The 24,182-nt window shown below is 43.8% G+C and overlaps 6 protein-coding genes and 1 long non-coding RNA gene across 9 annotated transcripts; 3 read left to right on the forward strand and 4 right to left on the reverse strand.

The window, feature by feature from the left end:
* Window positions 1-599: 599 nt before the first annotated feature.
* On the reverse strand, window positions 600-4,461 carry LOC6727351. The gene is made up of 3 exons (XM_016175694.3): window positions 3,159-4,461; window positions 2,785-3,083; window positions 600-2,502 (listed from the first exon to the last, which is right to left on the reverse strand). The coding sequence occupies exons 1-3, from the start codon at window positions 4,158-4,160 to the stop codon at window positions 2,019-2,021; spliced, it is 1,785 nt and encodes a 594-aa protein (XP_016040222.1). The 5' UTR covers window positions 4,161-4,461; the 3' UTR covers window positions 600-2,018.
* Window positions 4,462-4,601: 140 nt separating this feature from the next.
* Window positions 4,602-11,234, reverse strand: LOC6726558 (glyoxalase domain-containing protein 4). The gene is made up of 4 exons (XM_016172293.3): window positions 11,035-11,234; window positions 10,757-10,806; window positions 10,569-10,675; window positions 4,602-5,409 (listed from the first exon to the last, which is right to left on the reverse strand). The coding sequence occupies exons 1-4, from the start codon at window positions 11,128-11,130 to the stop codon at window positions 4,796-4,798; spliced, it is 867 nt and encodes a 288-aa protein (XP_016040223.1). The 5' UTR covers window positions 11,131-11,234; the 3' UTR covers window positions 4,602-4,795.
* On the forward strand, window positions 5,924-6,980 carry LOC123327358. Its single transcript, XR_006542075.1, has 2 exons — window positions 5,924-6,111; window positions 6,186-6,980. It is a non-coding gene; the product is annotated as an uncharacterized LOC123327358 (long non-coding RNA).
* A 577-nt stretch (window positions 11,235-11,811) lies between the features above and the next one.
* Window positions 11,812-13,798, reverse strand: LOC6726559 (zinc finger protein 829). Its single transcript, XM_002107477.3, has 2 exons — window positions 13,367-13,798; window positions 11,812-13,302 (listed from the first exon to the last, which is right to left on the reverse strand). The coding sequence occupies exons 1-2, from the start codon at window positions 13,637-13,639 to the stop codon at window positions 12,043-12,045; spliced, it is 1,533 nt and encodes a 510-aa protein (XP_002107513.1). The 5' UTR covers window positions 13,640-13,798; the 3' UTR covers window positions 11,812-12,042.
* A 529-nt stretch (window positions 13,799-14,327) lies between these two features.
* On the forward strand, window positions 14,328-17,843 carry LOC6726560 (probable nuclear transport factor 2). 2 transcript variants are annotated; one of them, XR_001599860.3, is made up of 5 exons: window positions 14,328-14,618; window positions 15,307-15,378; window positions 15,443-15,541; window positions 16,432-16,823; window positions 17,515-17,843. XR_001599860.3 is itself a non-coding variant. In XM_016174227.3 (4 exons), exons 1-4 carry the CDS (start codon window positions 14,511-14,513, stop codon window positions 17,626-17,628), a joined length of 393 nt encoding a protein of 130 aa, XP_016040224.1. In that variant the 5' UTR covers window positions 14,330-14,510; the 3' UTR covers window positions 17,629-17,843. The 2 variants fall into 2 exon arrangements, 1 of the variants encoding a protein (XP_016040224.1); XM_016174227.3 differs by lacking the exon at window positions 16,432-16,823 and having other exon boundaries at window positions 14,330-14,618.
* Window positions 17,844-18,260: 417 nt separating this feature from the next.
* On the reverse strand, window positions 18,261-19,425 carry LOC6726561. The gene is made up of 3 exons (XM_002107479.4): window positions 19,101-19,425; window positions 18,794-18,917; window positions 18,261-18,679 (listed from the first exon to the last, which is right to left on the reverse strand). The coding sequence occupies exons 1-3, from the start codon at window positions 19,152-19,154 to the stop codon at window positions 18,462-18,464; spliced, it is 396 nt and encodes a 131-aa protein (XP_002107515.1). The 5' UTR covers window positions 19,155-19,425; the 3' UTR covers window positions 18,261-18,461.
* Window positions 19,426-21,209: 1,784 nt separating this feature from the next.
* On the forward strand, window positions 21,210-23,204 carry LOC6726562 (microsomal glutathione S-transferase 1). Of its 2 annotated transcripts, none has more exons than XM_016174228.2 (2): window positions 21,210-21,367; window positions 22,776-23,204. In XM_016174228.2, exons 1-2 carry the CDS (start codon window positions 21,239-21,241, stop codon window positions 23,100-23,102), a joined length of 456 nt encoding a protein of 151 aa, XP_016040226.1. In that variant the 5' UTR covers window positions 21,210-21,238; the 3' UTR covers window positions 23,103-23,204. The 2 variants fall into 2 exon arrangements, with proteins under 2 accessions (XP_016040226.1, XP_002107516.2); XM_002107480.4 differs by lacking the exon at window positions 21,210-21,367 and adding an exon at window positions 21,807-22,039.
* Window positions 23,205-24,182: the final 978 nt, after the last annotated feature.

Consider the following 24,182-nt stretch of genomic DNA (forward strand, 5'->3'; position numbering starts at 1 on the left):
GGGGGAGCGCGGAGCGGGCAGGTTCTATGGGTCCTTGGGCAGGTTTCTCTTTCACTTTTAATGGCAACTGGCATAATGAGCTGCTATGTGTGCCATGTGCCACCAGGCCAAACTCGAACTTGCTGCATTTGTTTTGGCCACTTGGGAACTGCCTGAAAATGCCCCCTGTTGTCGGTCATACCCCCATCCCCCCCTTTTTACACCGCCTTTTGGCCAGCATTGACACAATAAAATATTTGTTGTCGTTGCATTTATAGACGCATTTGCTCTTTTGCATATTTTGAATGTTTCCATACTCTTAAAAAAGGCATGCCACTTGAATTCGAAACTAATTTCGTTAGAAGCCTTAAATAAAATAGTTGCATTATTGCGATCTACTCTGTTTACTGGGAGAACACTGGGAGTAAAACGCCAACGACATCAATGAAACTTTTTACCCTAAGATCCCAGTCCAAAGCAAAAGGTGCCAAAAAGCATGCTACAATGACTTTTGAGACAAATTGCAGTTAGATTTCACCTAAATATTCCAAATGTATAAAGAAGTACACCAATCATCAATCCAATTTCACCAACGATTGATTTTCCAATAAAACACCAACTTATAATTAAGAATAAAACTAATTTATTATTAGGCAATTGAAGAAACACTGTATCTTCTGATCCCTAACTTTCTATGACCCCTTTCCCTTAAGAGGTGTATTAGTATGTACAGGTATTATTATAAAAGTGTGAAGTATTGTAATTAAATTTCACCAACGAATAGCACTCCAATAATAAAGACTTTGAAGAAACAGATTATCTTCTACTCCCCAACTTCGTATGCCATCTTTTCGGTAAGAAGTACATTAAGATGTACAGATATTATTGTAAGAGTTTGAAGTATTGTAGTTAAATTTCACCAACGAATGGTACTCTCCACTATGCAAATGCAAGAGTATCTGCTATTTTTGAACTTCGTATCCCCCTTTTCCATACGCCTTTTGCCTTTTGTTGTTTGTTGTTGGCCATCCGCGACATGCGACAAAATAAAATGTAATTTCTCTTTCAGGCCCAGTTCTAGTTCCAGTTTGCAGTTTGCAGTTTGCAGTTCCCAACCCTGGCCAACATGCGACAATTCAATGCTGACAACAACGACGAAAAATGGCAAAAATAACAACGATGGTAGCAACAAAATATGCAAATCGTAGTTTCTAGTTGGGCGAGGTCAGTCGTGCGGTAGAGGGGCGTGGTGGGGGGTATTGGCCAAATTGGATTCAAGTGCAATCGCATACCCGCCCCATCGAACATAAATAATTTAAGAGTGTGAAAACAAATTTTTTATGCCAGGACCGTCCGGAATTTTGTTTAGATTGTATTTCGTTTGACCAAAAATAAGTGCAGCCGAAAAAAGAAACGTCTTTTTGTTATTGTTATAATCTCGTTGAAATGCGATATGGTGATTTTTAATTGTTATGCCTTTTTAAATGATTTTATTTTGATGTTAGTTTTGTATCTCATTGCCATTGATTTCGTTGGCCCATTTAATAGTTTTTACAATCCCTGCACTTTGTTAACTTTATTCATGCCGTTCATTTGTATTCAAATATGGGGCAGTGACATTTTAATTTCGGATTATTTTCATGCCAAAGGGTATCGCTGTTCGATTTTAAGTCACACATTCTCGAAGGTCATTACTAAATTGAATGTATCATCGGTAAACATTTATATAGTCCCACAAATAGTGTCATTGGAATAACAGCTCAATTCAGCACATATGAACGTTTAAGTTTAGATATATTTATAGGATTTTGTTTTTTCTTCAGTGCATTTGTACGATTTAGTTACATTACATGCAAGGGCATACTTTTAATGCTACAAACACCTGGCTCTGAACTTTTACTTTAACGATTTTCTGGTAGGAACTCGATTTGCTTTAGCGGATAGCCACACAATCCGCACACAATACACTTGGCCACCAAAGGCAACGGTTCGAATAGAAGGCACTGCCATGAGCACTGCCTTCCATCCAATCCGCCGACTTAGGCGGCCAAATGGCCATACTCGTCCTTCTTGTATTCCGAGAAGTTGGGCGAACAGTTGGGTGAGCTGAGGAAACTGGACCTGTTGGAGATCTTGGTGCGCAGCCGCTTGGTGGTCACCAGTTGGGACATCTTGCGCAGCGTGATGTAGTCCTTGTTGAGCATGCGGCACAGTTCGATGAAGGTGCACAGTTGGGGCGACTTGAGCTGGGCGGCCAGTTCGTAGGCGGAGTTGAGCACCTCCGTTTGGCGCTCGTACTTGTGGAGCACCGCGTGTGACTTGGCCATCAGCATGGTGCTGAGGAACTCCCAGATGAGGCTATTGCATACCCTGGCCTCCTCGATGGCCTTCTGGGCGTAGGACAGGCTCTGCACAAAGTGGTTCTGCTGCATATGCCGATCGGCCAGCTCGTGGAGCAAGTAGCTCCTTTCGATCGGCAGGCGGGCGAAGAGCAGTCGTTTCTCCAGGTACTCGATATGGTTTCTGTTGGCGAAATGAAATTGCCAATTAATCAGGTTTAAAATATTAGTTTATAAATTTATAAATATAAGCCAATGTTAAATTTCTTAAATTGTACATTGCGTTCAAGCACGTTTCCCACTGCTTTCAAACGTTTGTAGATTATAGATCGACTATTAGATACCCGCTAAATTTCCAAAATATGTATGCCATCAGATATAGATGGCGCTAGCTGATTGCTACTCATATATGGCATAAATTGGAGCATACTTCTAAACGCTATACTTCGAAATAACTGAAACTCACTGGTCTGCCAATCGATCCGTGCTCTGTTTGTCGGCGCCGGCATAGGAGTAGGTGGATCGATCCCCGAAGATGAGCTCCGTGTGCTCCAGGGGCTTGGCCACCGGAATGTTGAGCAGCTGGCACATGGCGCCCTTGTCGTAGGGCGTGACCCGCGTGGCCGGCAGGCGGTATCCCTCGCACAAACTGAGGGCCAGATTGTTGTACACCTCGTTCATGAACTCCGCCTTCCAGGGCATCAGTCGGTTCGTCTTGATGACCACGTAGCTGCCCATCACTTCCTCCACAAACTTGCGCAGGCGCTATAATTAATGTGGTTAGTTATTTTAAATTAGCTGGTATCGCATAGGTGGTGTAACCCACCAGCCGTAGCTCACCTTGATGTCATTCCGCCCCCTCAGCACCTTAATGGTCCGCAGGATGCTCAGCATGTTTCGCCTGGTTTGGTACTGGATCCGGAACAAGTTCGCATCCCGCATGCGAGCCTCTATCCGGGGATTCCGATGGTAGTACTCCTTGTACATGGGTCTCCTTGCCTGGAGCATCCGCGTGAAGGTCTTAAGGCGCTGGAACGCATACTCCAGATACTTGGTGCGGTCCGGCGAGGAGCCGAAATGATTGTCCAGGAGACAGTTGGGTTGCCGGCGAAGTGTTTTCAGAAAGAAGAAATCGGTCCAGCCGCGACCCAGATAGTTCTGATAAAAGATCTTGGTCTTGCGACGCCTGCGCTCTCTTTCCAGTGGGGAGAGCATCACCTCCTTGCGATCGATCGTGCTCTGGACGTCACACTCCTTTCGCTCCTTGAGGATTTTCCACAGCGGCCGCGTGTCGGCCCTCCGTAGCTCCTCCTGCTGATGGGCATAGAAGCCGGGCAGCTGCGAGGAGTGCTCCATGAAGAAGTTGGCCAAGCTGAAGCCCGTGCAATCCTTGAGATTCTCATCGACCAGCAGGAGGCGATTCTCGAAGCTCTTCAGAGCGGTGCCCGCGTGCCGACGGACATTGTCGTGCAGCAGGCTCTTGTTCTCCTCAAACCGATTCAAATCGTAGAGGGCATCTCCGAGCTCCATGGACACATTCGCGTCCCACGCCTGCCTTACCTCCATGGCCCTCAAACTATCCTCCAATGCCTCCTGCGTCAGGGCCACCGATCTCTTGAACTTGCTGCGCAGATAAAGAGCCTTGTGATCCGTGCTCTCATTCTCTGTGATGCATTTGTCGAAGTACTTCTGGGCAAAGGTGTTCTTCCGCATCCGGGCAAAGTACTGGCCCCAACTGCGGTAGATCCAACGCTGCTGCTCCGTCGGCCAGTCGAACGTTTCCCAAGACTTCAGATTTGCCACCAAAAGGCCCGCCGGCGCCGATTGACTCGAGTCCTTCATTCTGCACCAACGTCTCTGTGTCGCTCAAGTAAAAAAAATAAAAATAAATGCAGGAAACTCCCTAAAAAATAAATGCTACAAAAACGGAATCGAAACCAATTTGTCTCTTCTAAAACTGAAATGAAAATGAAGGAAAAATCCAGAGCACCTGCTAGGATCATAAAAATAACCTGATAAAACATATGTTCCAAATCAAGAATACATATACTTGAAATCCTTTTCCCTAGTAAGGACCAAATAAGCAGATTTAGGACGGTCTGATTGTTTAGTCGAATTAAAAACCATGTTTCGTCACAATGGCTGATATCAGATGTTTTTTTTTATGTTAAATGTGCGATCCTCACAAGCTTTTTACCTCGTTAAGAGGTGTTTTTGATTGATTCATTACTAGATAAGCTAAAATAGTTCTTATATCAAGAAAAATAAATCCCATACGCACGCTTAATTTTATCGACAGTTTATGTAATAAAATATATGTATGTTGGTAAACAAGAACGAGCGCAGGTGATGTTTTACAATGTTTTAAAATGTATAATATCTCCGTTGAAGACAGCCATTAACCATTAGAGCAATACAAAATCCAAATACAAAAGGTGCTGTGTACAAATATCAGTGCTCAAGGATCGCTGGGAAAGTCACTTCGGTTGGAAGGGATCCTTTTCGATGTACCTGTCCAGTCGCTTATCGCCATCGGACTCCACCTGAGATAGCTGCCCGAAGCCCTCCTCGTCGACAAAGCAGATCTCATGACCATCGGGGTCGGCGAGAATCACCACCGAAACGGTGGCCTTTCCGGGCGTATCCAGGGTAATCAGGGGTGTTAGAATGGCCCCGTCAGCTGCTTTAACCGCGTCTTGGAGAGGCGACTGCTGGGCCGCCGGAATGGCAAAGGCAATTCGTCCATAAGCCTTAGCTCTATTGATTGGCTCTGAGATCTGAGTGATCTCCAGTGAAGCCTTCTGTTCATCGTAAGTCAAACGCACGCTTGCTTCGCTCTCCTCGAGAACTTTCAGTTGGAGCAAATCGTGCCAGTATTTGCGCGAGTTCTGAAGATTGCTCACATTAAGCTCCACCGATTGGACGGGATCGGAGCTGGCAGAGGCCTGATCGATCACATAGAACTTGTAGCCATCGGGGGAAGTCAGCAGACTACCGGCTTTTCCAGCAACCTGAGTCACAGGATACGAGTGCTCAGCGGCGCGGGAAAGGATATCCTTGGAGTGTATGGTCACGCCCCCAAAATCATTGCCTGAATCGAAAAGAATAGGTATCGATTAACAGGATTTATATATTAACTGGGGAATTAATTCAAAGGGAGACATTGAGTATATTTCAATTATTGTAATGGTTTTTTAAATATATTGGTATTTATCATTCAGCTCACAGACTATCGTTTTTAGTTCATTTTGTGATAAACAGAAATCCTCATCGCGGTTTTAAATACAATGACTGTTAGATTTCGACCTACTTATAGATAACTATTTGCGTATTCATAAAGCACAAGATTAATAACCTACTATCTTTACGTACTTATGCCAAGTCACTTATCGAACAGCTATTATTAGTTTTTTTTTTTTTTTTTGGATATATTAATTTAAAACTGTCCTTCGCGGACAATCATTAAATTTGATGACTAAACTTAACGGTAGAGAATTAATTGATTACATAAATTGTTGCGAAACTATACAATAACTGTCGATATTGTATGTATGATGTATATATTAATGTATGTATATAATTTAATTTAATTTGCGTGTCTAATCCCAGAGAGGTCCAAAGGGTGTGATCGGTGCAGCCTCCTGGTGCGTTGACTGGTGTCCAGCAGGTCTTGTGCCAGGTTGTTTGGGTGGTCTTGAAGCCTCTGCATGTACTGCCTGCTGCTTTTCTTAATCTCATCCTTCACCCAGGGGAAGCTGAGGACCTCGTGTATAGTGGCATTATCGTGGAAAGGGTGAGCGTTTGTGACTGTGCGGAGCGTTTTGTTTTCGAATGTCTGGATTATGTTGATGTTACTTTTCGATGCAGTGCCCCACAGTTGAATGCCATACGTCCAGATTGGCCTTATGATCGCTTTGTAGATAAGGAGCTTAGTGGAAGTCGGTAGCTTAGATTGTCTGCCCATCAGCCAGTAGAATTCACGGACTCGGTTCTCCGCCTGTTTCCGCTTCTTTAGCAGGTGTGGTCTCCATGTAAGTCTCCTGTCCAGTGTAAAGCCAAGATAATTTGGATTGGCTACCTCTGGGATTGGGAACCCGTTGAAACTGACTGGTGGGCAAGTGCCGCGTCTAGTTGCGAAGGTGGTAGCGGTTGACTTGTCGCTGTTTACCGATATATTCCATCTCGTGTGCCACGTGTTCAGTAGATCTAGTTGCTCCTGCATAGTCTGGGAGGCCTCTGCTGGGGTATCTGCTGTTGTTAGGAACGCAGTATCATCGGCGTAAGTGGCTGCCATAATGTACTGGCTCGGTATCACCGGCAGGTCAGCCGTATACGCGTTGTAGAGGAGCGGACCGAGAACGCTTCCTTGGGGAACTCCTGCACGGGCTTCTTTGACGTCTGAGCGCGCTTCTCCACACCTGACGGCGAATCTTCTGCCCTCCAGGAACGATTTTAAGAACTTGAAATATGGCTGGGGCAGGCCGTTTTTGAGCTTTAGGAGGAGACCGGGGTGCCAAACACGATCAAAGGCTTGCTTAATGTCCAGCATTACTGCTAGGCAGTATTTCTTATTCTCAAAGGCGTCCAGGATATATTGCGCTACTCGGTGGCCTTGCTCTGGTGTCCCGTGGCGGCGCCTAAAGCCAAACTGGTGATCAGGGATCAGACCAGCCTCCTCAATCACCGGCAATACTCTGGTCAAAAATACTCTTTCGAGTATCTTGGAGAGTACTGGTAGTAGGCTGATCGGGCGGTAGGAGGCGGGATTGGCTTCGTGTTTACCAGGCTTCAGGATCATAACTACTTCGGCGCGTTTCCATGATGAAGGGAAGTGCCCCAATTGCAAGCACTTATTTATTATGGTCGTGATTAGTGACTTGCTAATAGGGGGGAGGAGCTTTAAAGCAATGGCATTGATGGCATCATCGCCTGGAGCCTTGTGGTTACCCATTGCCGCTATTAAATTGCTGATTTCCTCTTCCGTGGCCTGGGGTATCGACTCGGAGTCAAAGAGAGGTTCTGACAGGAGCCTGGCTGTTTCGGCTGCTTCATTTGGGGAACATCGATTGGCTGGTGTGAAGACTTCCTCCAAGTGCTCGGCGAATGCGTTGGCTCTTTCGGTCTCAGTTCTGCACCATGAGTTGTCTTGTCTTCTGATGGGCGGGATCCTCTTCAGTGGCCTCTTGATGCGCTTGGTAACATTCCACAGGTTGTGGTGGGGATCACCCGGCGCGAGATTACCAACAAAGCTGTCGAGGGCCTCCTTCCTTAGCCTGACCAGAGTTTCCTTCAGCTCCTTGGTGGCTCTGTTGAGAGCTGTTTTGTCTCTAGGGTTCCTGGAGAGGAACCAAACCCGTCGGAGACGCCTTTTCTCTGACTTGAGCTCATTAACCCGAGGATTCCAAAAGTGGACGTCTCTACTTCTGTCCCTCGTTTGGTTAGAGAACCTTGGAGCAGCATAAGTTGCTGCCTCCTGAATTTGCGAGGTGAGGTTCACAACGGCCGCATCTATAAGTTCAGGGGTATCCAATGGTGGATTAGTGACTGTCGAGTTGTTCAGCCAGTGGTGGTATTTGCTGATGTCGGACGTTTTGAAGATTAACTTTTTACCCGCGGATCTCAACATGGCTGAGGCGTAGACCGAAACGGCAATGGCACTATGGTCCGAGAGAAGGTCTTCCACCTCCCTGGTCTGGATTCTTGCCGGGTCCAGGCCGCCAGAGATCGCAAAGTCCAAGATGTCTGGAGTTTTTGCAGGGTCAGTGGGCCAGTATGTTGGCGTCCCAGTTCCGTGGCAATTGAGGTTGCGGGAGAGAACCTGCCTGCATAGCGCGCGTCCTTTTGGATTGCATACTCTGGAACCCCACCAAGTGTGCTTGGCGTTAAAGTCACCTCCTATGACGAATTTGGGGCCGAGGCTGTCCAAAAGCGAAGAGAAGCAATCGTCCGTGGCTCTAAATCTGGGTGGGCAGTAGGCAGCAGCTAAGGTAATGTCTCCGTGGGTGGTGCTTACCGATATTCGGGCGCATTGCACCCAATCCTCTTGAATTGGTGGTTGGGTGTCGAATTTGATGCTGCTGCGAATAAGGATGGCGGCGCCGCCGCGTGCTGAACCATTAGGGTGGATGGCTGACACGAGGTCATACCCCCTTAAGGTGAAGTAGGACCTGTCTGAAAAATGGGTTTCGGATATGAGAAGAATATCTGCTTGGTTGGTCTTGCAATAAAGCTCGACCTCTGGCCTGTTGTTGATCAGGCCGTTTGCGTTCCAGATGGTTATGTCTAGTGCTGATTGCATAGGGACTTACAGACGGTTGCCATCATCTGATTCATTTGACTCATTACCTTCTCCATCATCTGATTCGTTTGACTCATCGCCTTCTCCATCATTTTTTCAAACATGGCTTCCATTCTGCCCATTATTGTTTCCATCAGGTTGTCAAAATTGGCCTGAGTATGAGGGATGGCATGTGTCTCATCAGTTGCCTGTTTGACAGCGTTGGCAAAACTAACGTTAGGAGTAACCTTGCTGCTGCTCACAGTGTAATGGGCGCGTGGGGCTGAAGCCAGCTTTGGAGCGAGCATGCTTTTGGCCTTCTTATATGCGGGACAACCTTTATATGAGGCTGCATGCGGTCCTTCGCAGTGCAAGCAATGGGCCGGCTTATTATTATTTTTACACTCAACGGTTGGGTGGCTGTCTCCGCACTTGACACACCTGTGTTCTAGGTGGCAGTACCGTTGGGTATGTCCAAATGCCTGACAGCGATAGCATTGCGGCACGTCATTAAACTTTATCGGTGGCTCGATTGTCACCACTGATCTGCAAAGTCGCGTAACTTTATAGGCCTCCTTGTTGTTCTTGGCCGGCTCGAGATTGGCGAAAAATATGTTAAGTGGCTTTTTGGTACTTCTTTGGGTGGGGTTGTAGAGGTCTCTGACCTTGTGTCCGTGACGGTTTAGCCCATCCCGAATTTCCTCTGGGTCCGTTGAGTAGTGAAGACCTTTGATGACTACTCTATAGGCACGTTCGTCTCGGGGCTGGAAGGTTTGAAACCTTTTATTGGACTTGGCCAAGAAGTCCTTCAGGGCGGAGAAGCTTTCCTTGTCCGGGGTCATCACGCGAACGTTGTTGTTGCTTGCCATTTTCAGTGTGAACTCCACATCATTGCCAAGTACTCCAGCAATGCTATTAGTGAAAGCCTTGATATTGGTCACATCCGGTATGAAGATTGGTGGTGGCTTGAAAGTCCTGAGAGTAGTCTTGGGTTTGCCCGGGGTTTTGGTGGCAGCAGGTCCAGGTTCTCCGTCTTGGATGCCTTGTTCGTCGTCGTCATTGCCGTCCTCTTCGTTCGAGAGAATGGCAAATCTGTTTGCCAGCCTTCGACGATAGGCTGCGCTGATGTTGGGCGTGGGTTTGCTCACAGGTTTGCGCTTGCCAGGCTCCGAATGCGAGGTGCTGGAGTCGCTGCTTGGGCTGGATTCCCTTACTCTGCGGGCCTTCTTGCAGGGGGTTGATTTCCCTGGCTTGTGGGCGCAGGGGGTGGCCTGCCAATCCATGATGAGGGGGGATGGATCGTGGGGGGGGGAGGGGGGGGGACGGTGTCTGGGTACAGCTGGTCGGTGTACCAACCACTGCACGTGGGTGCTGCTGTGTTAAATTGCTAAAATGCGGGCTCTATGTGAACAACACAGATAACTCGCGGCCCGCAGGCACGTCTGCACTCGTTGAGTGTTCGATCGCGACGATATGCTATGGTGAACACAAAATTAACTTCGTAAAAAAAAAAAAAAAAAAAAAAAAAAAAAAAAAAAAAAAAAAAAAAAAAAAAGTAAAGTACGACAGTAGACGCAAATACGGATCAAAGATGATCACTACACGTGAAACACTTAATTATAAAGTTGTCGAAGATAGAATAACCCATTTGTACTTTAAGATAAGCCATCCCAATTTTACTTGTGTGTTAGATTGAATATTTTGGGATATAACGCGGTCATCATTTTTAGGGTTGTAAACTTTTTCAAATTTCAGAAATAAATATGCGAAATAGTCCACTATATCTGATGTTTCAAACCTTTTCAACTTCCAATTCTTATTAAAAACGCTAAAATGCCTGATAAAATAAATAAGTATTTTAGGATGATATTACTTAGCCCGTGTAAGGGTTAAGACGTTACCGCTAGTTCGCTTGCACTCAGAACTTTTAACCCTCATGTGAGCCTAACATTTTCATCCGGTATGTGTCTCACCCAGTTCGTAGCTGCTCACTCCATAGTTATACGTGAGTTCGATGACGAAATGCGAACTTTCGGGTCCATAACCCACCATCGTTTTGCTCCACCGGTTGTCGTAGGGCCTGTGAAGGATTAACGATTACCGGTTAGTCCTGTCGCAACACTCCGACACACAAGCGCGTAGTGGTCTCCCTCGCACTCACCCGTTGCAAGCTGCGTCGCATCCCTCCTTGAACTCCTCATGCCGCAGCACCTGTTGCCGTGCGAACGAGCGGGATGGCGATAGAAGGGCGCAACAATGATGAGAGAAAAAAGAAATTTTAACACAGTCATTATATGACATTATCGGGCATCTGGGCTTTTTAATTAGCAGCCGCGCGTCGTTGACACGTTGTTCAGATAAAACTACAGCCAGACACAACAACCTGCGATAAGGAAGTCTGCCGATTTCTGGCGATATCCCCCACCACTCCCAGCTCACCGTCATTCCCAAGATTTGGCGAAAGAAGAAGGCGTTTTTCGCCCGATCTCCGATTTTGAACACATAGTGCAGGGCGCGTCCCGAAATGGCCGACATCTTTGCGTTTATCAGCTGGCGTTTATTTAGCAAGTGTTTTCCGATCGAATTTCGGGCTTGTTTATGTACATTCCGTTGCAGTGTGACCGTGCGCAGAGCGCCAAATATTCCCAGCGACGGGAGCTTTTGCAAGTATCGATATTTTATAGTTTAGATAACTTATAATAATAAATTTAAAATTATTAAATGCGCTTTTTTGCTGATTAACATCTACGAGGAAAAACTAATGACCTTCAATAAACAAATGTCGGAGTTCACCTTTTGTAGCAAAAAAGATTGATGAAATGACTGAATACACCTAAAAAAAAGTATATCCGAAATTTATTCACAAAAGTCGATTGAAAAACCATTATTGTAAACAATTTTATTATAAAAACGTATAAAATATGAAGCAAGCGAGCATATTAAACTATTTTGGTGGTTAGATGGGAAGGTATACGAGGGTGGTAAACAATATGCCACTCAAGAGGAATCGATCAGCGGAATAAAACTCGGTTGATCTACGATTACTTTGGATTACCTTCATAAAAATATAAGATTCACTACCCAGACGAATGTGTAAAGTCCTTAATTTGATTAAAAAATATTCTAATATATTTAAGTCAATCATCCCATTTTTTTCGAAATAAATCGAACAAACTTAAATTATCGTATCCCGATGACCCAATTGTGATTTACCCATTTATGGAATGTTTTTCTTTTTTATTTATATAAAAATGTATAAACAACAAACTGCATCCCATATAAACCTTTCATTTATAGAATTATTCAACGTTTGAATGAAAAATAAAAATGTTCAAAACTCTAGCTTGAGCAGTTTTCAAAATATCTCAAATCAAAGATTTCTGCTCAAGTGGCGCCAACTTGATGATGCGCAGTGTATATAGATATATAGATGGTTATAGTTGATCATTAGGCTTCCGAAGGGCTAAGTTTGTAGTCATGGAAATGCTCCGAGTCTTGCGATTCTGCGTCCTGCTCTATTTTGTGCTGCCATTCCGGATCGAGTGCATCCTCCTGCTCTAGCTTGCACTGGCTTCCCTCCAGCGGATCCGGTTCCGGATCGTGGGACTCTTGACCTTGTTGACACTCATTTGGCCACTGGTTCGCCTGCGTGGTCGCCTCATTTCGGTGGCTTTCCCTGGAGAGATCTCTCTGCCGTAGCTTCTTCCTCTTGCGAAGCTGCTCCTGTTGAGCTTCCCGAGCGTCCTGATGCTGATCGCGGCCGTGCTCCTGCTCCTGCTCCTGACTCTCCCGACTCTGCTCCCTCCGCTTTCTGTGCGTCTTTCTCGCGCGGTGCCTTCGTAGGTGCAACTCAAGGGTTTGTCGCGAGACGCAGGGCTTCTGGCAGTGAATACAGGCAAAGGGCCATTCCTCGGCTGCCTCTCCCGAGCCCGTGGATTCCGTGTGCAGTCGCTCGTGCCGCACCTGCGAGGCATGCGTGCCAAACTTTTTCTCGCAATGACCGCACTGGAACCGCCGCTGGCCCTCGTGGACCACCCGAACATGCCGGCTAATGGCGCTCTTGTGGCGAAAGAGTTGCGGACACTGCTCGCACTTGAAGCGCTCCCAGGTGGGATTGTGGGTGCGCAGGTGGGTCAGTAGCTCCGTTCGGGTCACCTTGGCCACTCCGCAGTGCTCGCACACGTGCTCCTTGCGCTGGGCATGACGCTTTAAATGCTCGCCCAAGGCATTCTTCGTGCTGTACTGCCGGTTGCACAGCTCGCAGATGAGGTCGCGCAGCTCCTGCTGCAGTTGCTCCAGCTGTGGATGGGCGTTGCGCATGTGGGAGCGCAGCTGCTCGTAGCGAGTGAAGCACTTGTCGCAGCTGCGGCACAAGAAGGGTTTCGAGTAGCCCTGATGGACGCTGCGGATGTGGGCCTCCAAGTACGGTAGCTTGTACACCTGCTTGCCGCACTGATCGCAAGCCAGGCCAGCGCGTCGTTTGCTGCCAGAGCCTTGGCTAAGCTGTTGCTGGCTGTTCTCGTACTCATCTGGATACTCCTCGTTCTCCCGGTCGTCAAGAATCTCCTTCTGATCCTCCTGCTTCTCCGACAGATCTACCTGCTGCCCATCCGCCCGCTTTTCATGCTTTTCATGCTCTTCCTGCAGTTCCTGCTGATCTTCCTCTTGGTTTTCCCCGAGTCCTTCGTACGGTGGCTCCTCCTTCACCTATGATAGAACTAAGAAAGTATTAATCCAGGTTTAACAAGCCGAAAAGGACATATATATCCACCCTGTCGATCGCGATGTCCACTGGCTGCCATTCGATAAGCTTCTGGCTGGATTCCCTTGCCACCTGACGCAGCTCCTCAAAGTAGACCACCGCGTTGTGGCACAGGTTGCAGATCTCAGTGGGAAATCCCTGCGGCTGCTGCAGAATGTCGATGTCCAGCAACTTCTGCAGAATCGCGATGATTCGCGGATCGGGACACTGGGTGTCGCGGTCGCGCAGATGGCGCAGGCAAATCCTGCACAGGCGCGCGAGGTCCGTAAATGTGGTGAACATCGCCACGAATCGTGCGCGTCAAATGCAACGATCTTCGTGGAAAACCAATTCTGTTCTTCGCCTCCCAAATTTTCCTGCTGCGATGCATACGCACTGCCAGTATGACCAGAGGGGCGAACCCTGCGGCGCTGCCGTTGATCGCTCACTCTTATCGATATCGTTACCAATCCAGCTGATAAAGCTAATAACCTTTAAAAAATGCTTTAAGCTTGTATATCGAAAATATTAGTATTATTAATATTATAATAATATTATTACAAATCGCAATGCATATTTAATCTTAGATATAATTTTGTTCCAATATGAAGAATACATCTAGTAAGATGTTTTCGGTATTACCAGGAAAATAATATATGAAAAACAAATAATTGTTTGTTGAGTGACTCCGGATTGATTAAAATGATCGAGGTAAGTTAAAGAAATATAAGTTTTAAATTTTAGCGCCAAGATTAGCGATAGCTGTTAACGGCTGTTACAAGCAAATGCGGCGGTCGAAACCTCACGGAATAGCCATGAATTGTTCTGGAGTCAAGGGAGCTTGCCCTGGAAGACTCCTATGACTCCACCCCTCGATAATGACTCCAACTGCAACAAATTTACTTAATAATATCTTACAAATATTTCAAATTCCAATTTCGATGTGGTTATTGGCGCATCGTGCTGTAGCCCTGGGTATCGTAATCGATAGTTGCGAAATAGCAGGCTGTGATAGTGTTTGACAAAGTCGACGACGTTTCACCCCTAACAAAAAGTTGTGATCTGAGCGAAGTCGGTTGATTTCATTTGGTTTTTTTTTTAAATTATTCGTCTCGCCGTGATCGGATCGGATTCCCCAATAATCTCTGAGCGTACCGCCTATCATTCAAGTGAAATGTCGTTGAATCCGCAGTACGAGGAAATCGGCAAGGGATTTGTGCAGCAGTACTATGCTATATTTGATGACCCGGCGAACCGGGCGAACGTGGTTAATTTCTATAGCGTAAGTGTTGTTGCTTCCCGCTTCTGCTCGTCGCCTTTCATCTCTCCTTTATCCGCGTCTCCGCCGTCGCCTGCACATTTGTCTCTTGCCATCCCCATCGCACGCACAGGTGACGCGCGGCGCGCCCTTGAAAAATTCCGCCTCCTTTCAGCAGAAAATGAATAGGGAAACTGTTGCAATGCGAAAAAGAGCGCGAAAAAGCAGCTGGAGATTTACGGTCGGCGTATCGTGGTATCGTGGGAATAGGATGAATGTTGATAGGGACGGGGGCAGCGTTCGATTCTCGAAGTTTCGGGTGACACATTACGCCCATGCTCGCATAAATAAATACACACATACGAAATATATGGCCAACATACAACAGCGGTCAGCACGATAGGGCCCAATATATAATATAAAATCGTGAAAAAGTAGGGCATCATTGTGTTTCATTAGTTCCAATCTATTCAGTTTTTCTGTCACATAAAAGATCAAAAAAAAAAAGATTAAAAATTTCTATAAAGATAAAATATTGAAAATAAGACAATAAATAAATAAGACAATAAATATTAACAGTTTTATAACTAATTTAGTTTTTAATAATGTTAAATATCATTACCGAATAATACTAAACATCATCATAACACATATCATTATATTAATGCTCTTGCTTCGATTAAATATCTCAATACAAATTTTCTACTTCCAGGCTACTGACTCATTCATGACCTTCGAAGGCCACCAAATACAGGGAGCACCCAAGATTTTGGAAAAAGTTCAGGTAAGTTCTGATTATATACAGTCAATGGCATATGTTTAATAATAATTTTGCTTACTTCCTGCAGAGTCTGAGCTTTCAGAAGATTACCAGAGTGATAACCACAGTGGACTCGCAGCCCACTTTCGATGGCGGAGTTCTGATCAACGTCCTTGGACGACTGCAGGTAAAACCAGAATTCTCAACAAGAAAACTGTCCTAAACTCGCTGTGGGGGGGAAATTCAATGACTGCCTGCGGCGGCGGTTAGAATATTAGCACTGCCGTCCAATCGCTTTTCTTTTCAAGTTTCGTATTTTGTTTTCGGTCTTTTCAACACGTTAATGCTTGAAAATCATTTTTGCAACATATAGAACGTTTTGTTTTGACTTTCACATAAGAAAATTATTTATTTTGCACTGTTTCCCATTTATTTGTTATCATGTATGAGCTTAATTAAGCCTGCCACTTCTTTATTTCATTAAGTGTTCTTCATTCTATATTCTATACGTATGCATACTTACTAGTAGAGTTAAAGGGTATACTATATTCGTTGAAAAGTAGATCTGATCTGGCCCTGTCCATATGAACGTCGAGATCTCAGGATCTATAAAAGCTAGAAGGTTGATATTAAGCAGACAGATTCTAGAGACATAGACGCAGCGCAAGTTTGTTGATCCATGTTGCCACGCCCACTCTAACGTTCAATAATCTCACTTCCAGTCGGAAAAGTCGACCACAGCATTCTCTCTTGTTTTAACTATAATGTCCATTGAATTATTAATGCAATTATAGTAGGTAGATAAATGAAATGAATTTTAAAAGGAGTAACTGCGTCAATGTATTTTACGATACCTTTATTGTTCAAAGTAGATATATTTTGAGAACTACAAGCAAATTTCAATCGCCCATCGCTTAAGATATTAACTCATTCATCATTCTTCCGCAAAATCGTTAGGGCAGTGCTATTTGCCGACCGCCGCTGCATCTATTATTCCATGTAAGCCACCTGAAACTGAATCGAATATCTCAACTCTGGTTATTACAAATCGAAATACAAATGCCAAAACCAATGCAGACCGACGAGGATCAGCCGCACGCCTACATTCAGACCTTCGTACTGAAGCCGGTGGGCGGCAGTTTCTTTGTGCAGCACGATATATTCCGACTCTCGCTGCACGATGTGTAGCACCAGCGAGCCCGATCTGCCACGCCCAGTCCACAACAGACTCCAGCGCCCGGCTATATGTGTGTCAATCGAGATCGAGATCAGCAGCCAAACGATCAGCCAGCAGACTCGAGACGAGAGCCAGTTAAAAAACGAAAGAAAGCAATATCTAAGCGATAGGATAGTTCTGCTGCTTGTCGACCTTATGCCGCCCAGCCATGCCCACTCCGCCCACACATACAAAAATATTTATCCTTGGCGTCTCGTCCGTCGTCGTCCAATTTCTTCTAATTATCCTCACAGTACGTGAATGCCCAACGAAAATTAACCAAATCAAAATGTTGCGCATTTCATTTCGTGCATGGTTTTCGTTGATTTTGAGTTGGATTTGCTCTTTCTTTCGGTTGGGGAACTGGAACCTCCTAATATTGCAATTTTAATGTAACACAAACAATTTCTGTAAGCTCTACATACACGATTTAACTATTAACAAAACGGTTTTATTAATATTTTCAGATGCTTTAAAATTCATTGATATTGCTCTAATTAGAATTCTGTTTTTCATTTGTTACAAAACACAATACCATCTAACTAGCCTCAACTTGCATATTGTTTGGTTCATTAGCTCGAAGAAGAGAACTGTAAATATTCAAAATTGTTAATAGCACCCTAATATGCCTTAAGAAACTTTCAAATGTTATTCGATTTTTAATGGAATTGAGAAAAAGTTTGAGAAGTTGTATCGCTGAGAAGCGTGAATAATATTTTGCTAGCACATTTAGTATCAAGTTTATTCTGCTCATGATAATGTTTTGGAGGTCTGTTCCATTTATCGAGCGACCCCTGTACAGTGAACCCTTTCAAACTGTGTGTACTCCTTTTGATGTCTAACTCAAAACGTTGAAATTGGTTTTTCGCACGCTTGTTATTGACCTTAAATCTCACTGTTTGCCTGGCACTTGCTAACGTATTTATGATTCCATTCTTTTGCAGTGCGATGACGATCCACCACATGCCTTCTCGCAGGTCTTTTTCCTGAAGGCCAACGCAGGCACCTTCTTCGTGGCCCACGACATCTTCCGTCTCAACATCCACAACTCTGCCTAGGAGCAACCCACACCCCCACGCACGCACACCACTCAGCACCACACATAATCGAAATCCAAAGATGCCCAGCGCCTAATGATAACAACAAGCTCGGCAGTGGAACTCAGAAACAAGTATAACAAAGCCAGCCAGCGTTCTCACGATTATCAGCAAACACAAAAGTTACAAAAAGAAACGAAAAAAAAACAATAAAAACATAAGAAATTAAACGCTAACTACTATTACGATGTCAACAAAATGGGCCGCCAGCTCAGCTTCATTTGTGTCCCATTGTGGCCGGTACTCTCGCTTTACGATCCACGGACCACGAACACCTGGATCTCGCGATCTAATTTAGCTAGGGCTATCGAATTTGGTAGGTGCCGTGCTACGAAGAGCTCGTGTTTCGAGTTCCCCTGAAACGAGCAGGAGCAGCTGGCCGGCCTCACCGCCTACCTACATAAGTTTACAGTGATTTTCTAGACCGTTTATATTTCCAATTGAATTATTTGTACTTTAATTATGAGGATTATTTTAGATAGCCGTATATTGCAAATGTATTGTGTCGAGTGTCCCGCTCTGTAAACAATTACCAGATTACCGGGACTACCGCACAGTCGCAAGTGTCGACTCTTGCTTTCTTGTATGACTAATTGAGCGATGGCGAATTACTTTTTATTGAGAAAAAAAAAACACTTAAATATAAAGATAAACGTTAACAGTTTGGTTGTTTGTATGATTGGCGGCATGGCCAGTTGAACCGGAAAGAAATGTATACCCTTACAAGCTATTAAATGCATACGAAAGAAGCTCCAGCGGATCTGGCCAGTGGCTGCCGTCGGAAACTGAACGATTCACTTGTCGCGGAATGTGAACACCGCATCGAATCCGAATAGCACCCCATTGACGATGGACAGCGAGGCCTTGATGAGCGCGAGATCCCGAGTCCGGGTGCGGAAGGAGAACTCCCAGGCCTCGATGATGAACACGCCGCTGGCCACGAACAGGGTGCAGCCCAGGACGCTGAAGAATATGTCGATGCGCTTGTGTATGGGCGCCCGCATCAGAACACCTGCAATTTCAAGGTATCTTAAGTAGGTTTGCGTGCACAAGTGCCTTTTTGGTTAACTTCTCTTGGTATTTTAAAAGGAGTGAGACTCTTAGGGATTGGCATGCTAAGCCGTACCTGCAAAGACCCCGATGACCACTATGATGTAGCCCGTGAAGGTGCCAGTGGCCAGGAACGAAGTCATTATATCGCGATCGTTGAAGCTGTAGAAGTGGAGCACCAGACACGCTACCGCAAAGCCCTGGAAAAATGAGGGGATTTTCATTTGTGATGCTTCTTGGTGTTTTTATAATTTCCGAGTCTGTCTGCTATTTCGCGTCTTTGCTTGTAATTCCCAAGTCGTTTTTTAGGAACAAACCATTGTTTAGTAAGCATGTGCTTCCTTTAGCTATCACGTGGAATCACTTGAAAAAAAATCCTTTACCAGTTCGAGAAACTTGACCACATTGAGGCGGCCTTTCCGCTCGCCATGAGACATTTTGTGAAACTGCTGCCGCTGACAGTCCTCGAAAATGTGGTCCAGCTTGAAAGTGTGCGTGTCGCAACTCAAGAAAGTCCCAAATTCTTCCGATTGGCCTCTTTGGAGCGTGCTCGCGACGGCAGAGCGCTGGACAAACTGATTCTGATTCGGAAATGGATGACGGATGGCAGGCAAATGCGGCTGCAGTTTGCAGTTGGGCGCAGTCGGGCCCAGCCAGCGAAATTAATTAATTACACTTAGGAAATAGGCTTTTCATTCTTGTTCCCATCCCTGTGTACCCGCCCACGTCCGCCCGACCTCTCGGTTCCACCGCTGAAGTGGACACCGTCTGCGTTCTCCGCTGCCAGCTGCACTCGAGCCCCATCCCTTCCAGCTTGATTGAGTGGAGCATAATGACTGTATCTGCATGCATGCTCTGTGCCGGTGGGTGGCCAATGGCCAGTGGCCAGTGGGCAGTGGGCAGCCGCCCAATGGACTCGGACTCATTGTGCTCGCATGGCCATTACCCCAAATTTGCTGCCTAACCTTCGGGGCCCAAGATCGGAGCTAATTCGCGGAATCGGGGCCAACGGGTCGCCAATTTTCCGATGGCAACCAAGTGGATAATGGAAAACATATATTTTGAGGAAAAGTTCTCCGGGGAAGTCACTTCCTCAAATCATGATTAATATTGTGGACTTTATGGGAAGTTCAGAGTGGAATATTAGGTTGTAAGGTTGATGGAATTGTAATACATAAAATATATTTTTCTAAAAATATTAGAAGTTGGTTCCTGTTACTGAACTTTTTAAGTGCAATTAAAAGCTTAGAGCAACATAAAAAACAAGCCGAATTTTATATACCCTTCAATTAAAAAGGCTTAGATTAAGTGTAGTGGTAGCTAAGTCGTCCGGGTTTAATAAAATTTATTAAGTAACGTTGCAGATCATTAAAGCTATATTTTCCCCGTATTTTTAACGATCGTTAAGCTGTAAAAATAATCGGCTATTCCATTCCGATCGCTCCTAGTTTAGCTAAATAATATAGTTTATCAAATTAGATTAGTAATTACAATTCCGAACCGGCCTTATCTACTACCTGCAATAGGTTTAATAGTTTAAATAAATACGATTACGTGGAAATAAACAGACACGGTAAGATTGAGTTGGATGTTAATTCTGACCAACAATATATATCTGAGTAATATATACTTTGTTTCCTTTGACTAAATTTGGTACCAATTTGAAAACAAGATAAGTTGTTATTAAACAGCTGAGGAAATATATTTATAACCTGTTATGATTTTTAAATTAGTTCTCTGTAGAGTATTTATGCCACATATTGAACCTGTTTAGTGCCCTGTTAATTTCAAAACCTAGCCATTAAAATATATGTTTTTAGAATAATTTCTTACTAGTAGCAACCAGAAGTACATACATATACGATTATTTGTTATCACAATCCCAGCTTATCAGTTGGAAAGCAATTTGTGATATGATTCAACGCATACAGGTGCGCTTCGAAACTATATTTAGACCTTCTTATCGCTACAATGTTTTGATTAATCCGTATTTCTGTTTCAATTTTGAAAATGCATTTTTCGAGAATTTACTACCAGAACGAAATCTAATTGAGCTTTGGCAAGCTTTTTGTCTCAGCAATTTTACGGTAATTAGCGGCAATTCCCATGCTATTGTAGTTCTATTAAAAGTTAATCGCCAGCACTTTACAGTGACAGCAAAACTAGTTATACGTAGTTGCGAACTATGATCGAAAAAGATACACCACCGAGCTACGGAGTTACAAATTTTTCAGAGCTCCGAAAATAATGCTTTTTGTTGGAAAAAAACGCGGATGGTGTAAGAAAATACGATAAATATTATTCAGCATGTTGATAGATTCAAAATAAATAGAAGAAAACATTTTCCGAACTAGCTAGTCTATATAATCAAGCACAAAACCCGAAAACAAATTCGGAATTTTTTAGAACAAGATTCACTCAAATCGATATACCCAATCTACAAGGTATCAACTGCTTCTGTTTTGAAACGCAACCCGATTATAACCGATGTCAGTATGCAAGTGCACCTGCAGCTATCGAAATGCTTAACCCCGAACTCATATCGCTGGAGAACCAGGTGTTCCGATGCTACCTGGGATGGTCGGCTATATTGATTCTGAAGATCTTCGCCGCTGGTATTTACACGGGTCTCATGCGCTTCTTTACTGCCGTAAGTATCCTGCATCTACATGGTATCTACATGAAAATGGGTTGATATTGGCGTTTCTACATTCACACTCGCGGTCAGTTCAAGGTGACTTTTATATGTATACTTGATTTTAGAGATTGGAAAGTTGGATCGCATGTGTGAAGGCGAAACATATTTATATAATAATTTTATTTGTTATTATATTGTTAGCTTAACCTATTCTCGTTTATTAACGCACAATTTAGGGTATGTTGTTTTTGCTGCTTTACCATTGTGGCCTCTGCTGTATTCTTCGGGCATTTTTTGCTTGAAAAACACTCGCTTCTCTTTATAAGCAAGCACTCTCTTCTCTTCGCCGCAAAATGCGCCAGTTCGCCTCCGCCCCAAAATTCGCCTATTCGCTTACGCCGCAGAGAGAGAGCTTTTATTTGCCGGTATAAAAAAAGGCGCACGCGAGTATCGCTCATTTAATATTTCAGCGACGGCCGAGCAAGTTGTTGAATTCAGACCAGGCATTTTAAGCAATATAAAGATAATAAAGTTATAGTTAAATCACATACAATGGCCAGCCCCGTGGAACTGCTCAGCCTCTCCAATCCCGTCTTCAAGAGTTTCACCTTTTGGGTCGGAGTTTTGGTGATCAAAATGCTGCTGATGAGCCTTCTGACAGCCATCCAGCGGTTCAAGACGAAGGTGGGTGAGGGGTAAGGGCGGGGCGGGGTGCGGGTCGCACAGTGGGGTCAAAGTCTCTGCGCCAGTGAAAGTTTAAATGGATCTAACGAAATAGATTAGTGAATTTATTAAGGTTGAAAGTTATTAGAATTCAACTAGCAACGGTGATAATTAATAATGTAACTTAATCTATTAGTATACAAAATATGTGGAAATAACGAGTGAAATTTTAAGAGAAATTAACTAATTAAAAATGCAAACTTTATATTAAAAACATTTAACAATTGCAAAAATTAAAAAAATTAAAATAAAAAATAATGTGACGAATTACAAATAAGTATTACTATTATAATAACATTTTTAGTTTACCATGTTTTATTGTTAATATTGGCTTATCACGCGGATTCTAGAAACTGATATGCCACAACTTTAAAATAATATTAATAATAATAATATTCAAATAATATATTTATAAATACATTAACATTAGCTTACGCGAAGTATTAGCTGCTATTATTGCTTGGTGATACGTTATTAATTATTTTCATTTAAATAATGGTAATTCAGATAATATAAAATGCTTTATACCTTTTGACAATTTAGGATGACACAGATAATAAGATAAGGTGTGGATCGAATTGAACACGTAGCTATAAAGACTTGGACTTTGGGAGGGTTGTACAAAATGATACGAAATTCAAATGCACATCCCTAAGTTCTTGTATTAAGATTCTCTAATCGGTATCTTCATTTTCAGACCTTCGCCAACCCCGAGGACCTGATGTCCCCCAAGCTGAAGGTCAAGTTCGACGATCCGAACGTGGAGCGTGTGCGCCGTGCCCACCGCAACGACCTGGAGAACATCCTGCCCTTCTTCGCCATCGGTCTGCTCTACGTCCTGACTGATCCGGCCGCCTTCCTGGCCATCAACCTGTTCCGCGCCGTGGGCATCGCCCGCATCGTCCACACACTGGTCTACGCCGTGGTCGTGGTGCCCCAGCCTTCCCGAGCCCTCGCCTTCTTCGTGGCCCTGGGCGCCACCATCTACATGGCCCTGCAGGTCATCGCCTCGGCCGCCTTCTGAGCACATAGGTCTAGTCCTTCTTGTTTGTTTTTAAAGCATTTTGAAATAATTTCATAAATATAGAGTTACGCCTACCTCGGCTTTGGTGCTGTTGGATCACAATCTAAGTGTTTTCTTCTTGGGGAAATTCAATATGCCAAAAATTCACTTGAACTTCTTTTCAATTTTAGAGAAATGTATCTCTACATCTCAATCTCTATATCTCAATACATCCATATGTATTATGATATAATACATATGCATATACAGATGGCAGTTATCAATTTACCATACCATAACTGAAATAAGTTGTCTTCTGAATACTAAGTACCTCGTTTTGTGAATAGATCACTTTGTCGACATACATATGTATGTAGGTGAGAGCTTAAAAAAATAAAAGTGCTGTATAATGCTTGCTATAGGATTATATAGTGTAGCATACGTTATAACACTACAAAATGTTTAACATGCAGCTTTTCCAATACATGTATATGTAGCTGTAAAAGCACAGTTGGAGATAACTTACAGCTTTAAAGTTTTTGATGAATTGGTTCTTAATTATAGTTTGGTATTTTAAAAGCGTAGGAAACTGATTCGGACTTCAGCATTACGTTTAAAATTAAAACAAACCAATTTTAAGTGGAAACGTATCTGGTACTACTGCTGAATCTTATTAGTTAGATTACGCATTTATTTTCAGTGCAGGAAATAGCAGATCAAGCCATGCTGTGTATGAAGGAGAGCGAAACCGGTTATCACTATTTGTTTCAATCTCACCTTAACAATGGGATAATTACTCTAAAAAAATCGTAATAATTTTGGACCACAATGTATATTATTTATCAAAAATAAAAAACAAATCCACAATTCCAATGAGATCCAATGAAAAATCAAATAAAATACAAGGCAAATTAAATATATTCTTATCTAAGTAACAGTTAAATATGGATAATGCATACAAGCTTTTCTGATTATTTATTTTGTATCCGAACATTATATTAGATCTTTCCAGACTGACTAGAAAAAACGGGGAAATTGTTTGTACCGCTAGAGGAAAAAAACAGTCATGTTAAATCAAAAATTTTTATATTAATATATTAC

Source organism: Drosophila simulans, chromosome X (genome assembly GCF_016746395.2).
Source record: "Drosophila simulans strain w501 chromosome X, Prin_Dsim_3.1, whole genome shotgun sequence".
In the NCBI taxonomy this organism is placed as follows: Eukaryota; Metazoa; Arthropoda; class Insecta; order Diptera; family Drosophilidae; genus Drosophila; species Drosophila simulans.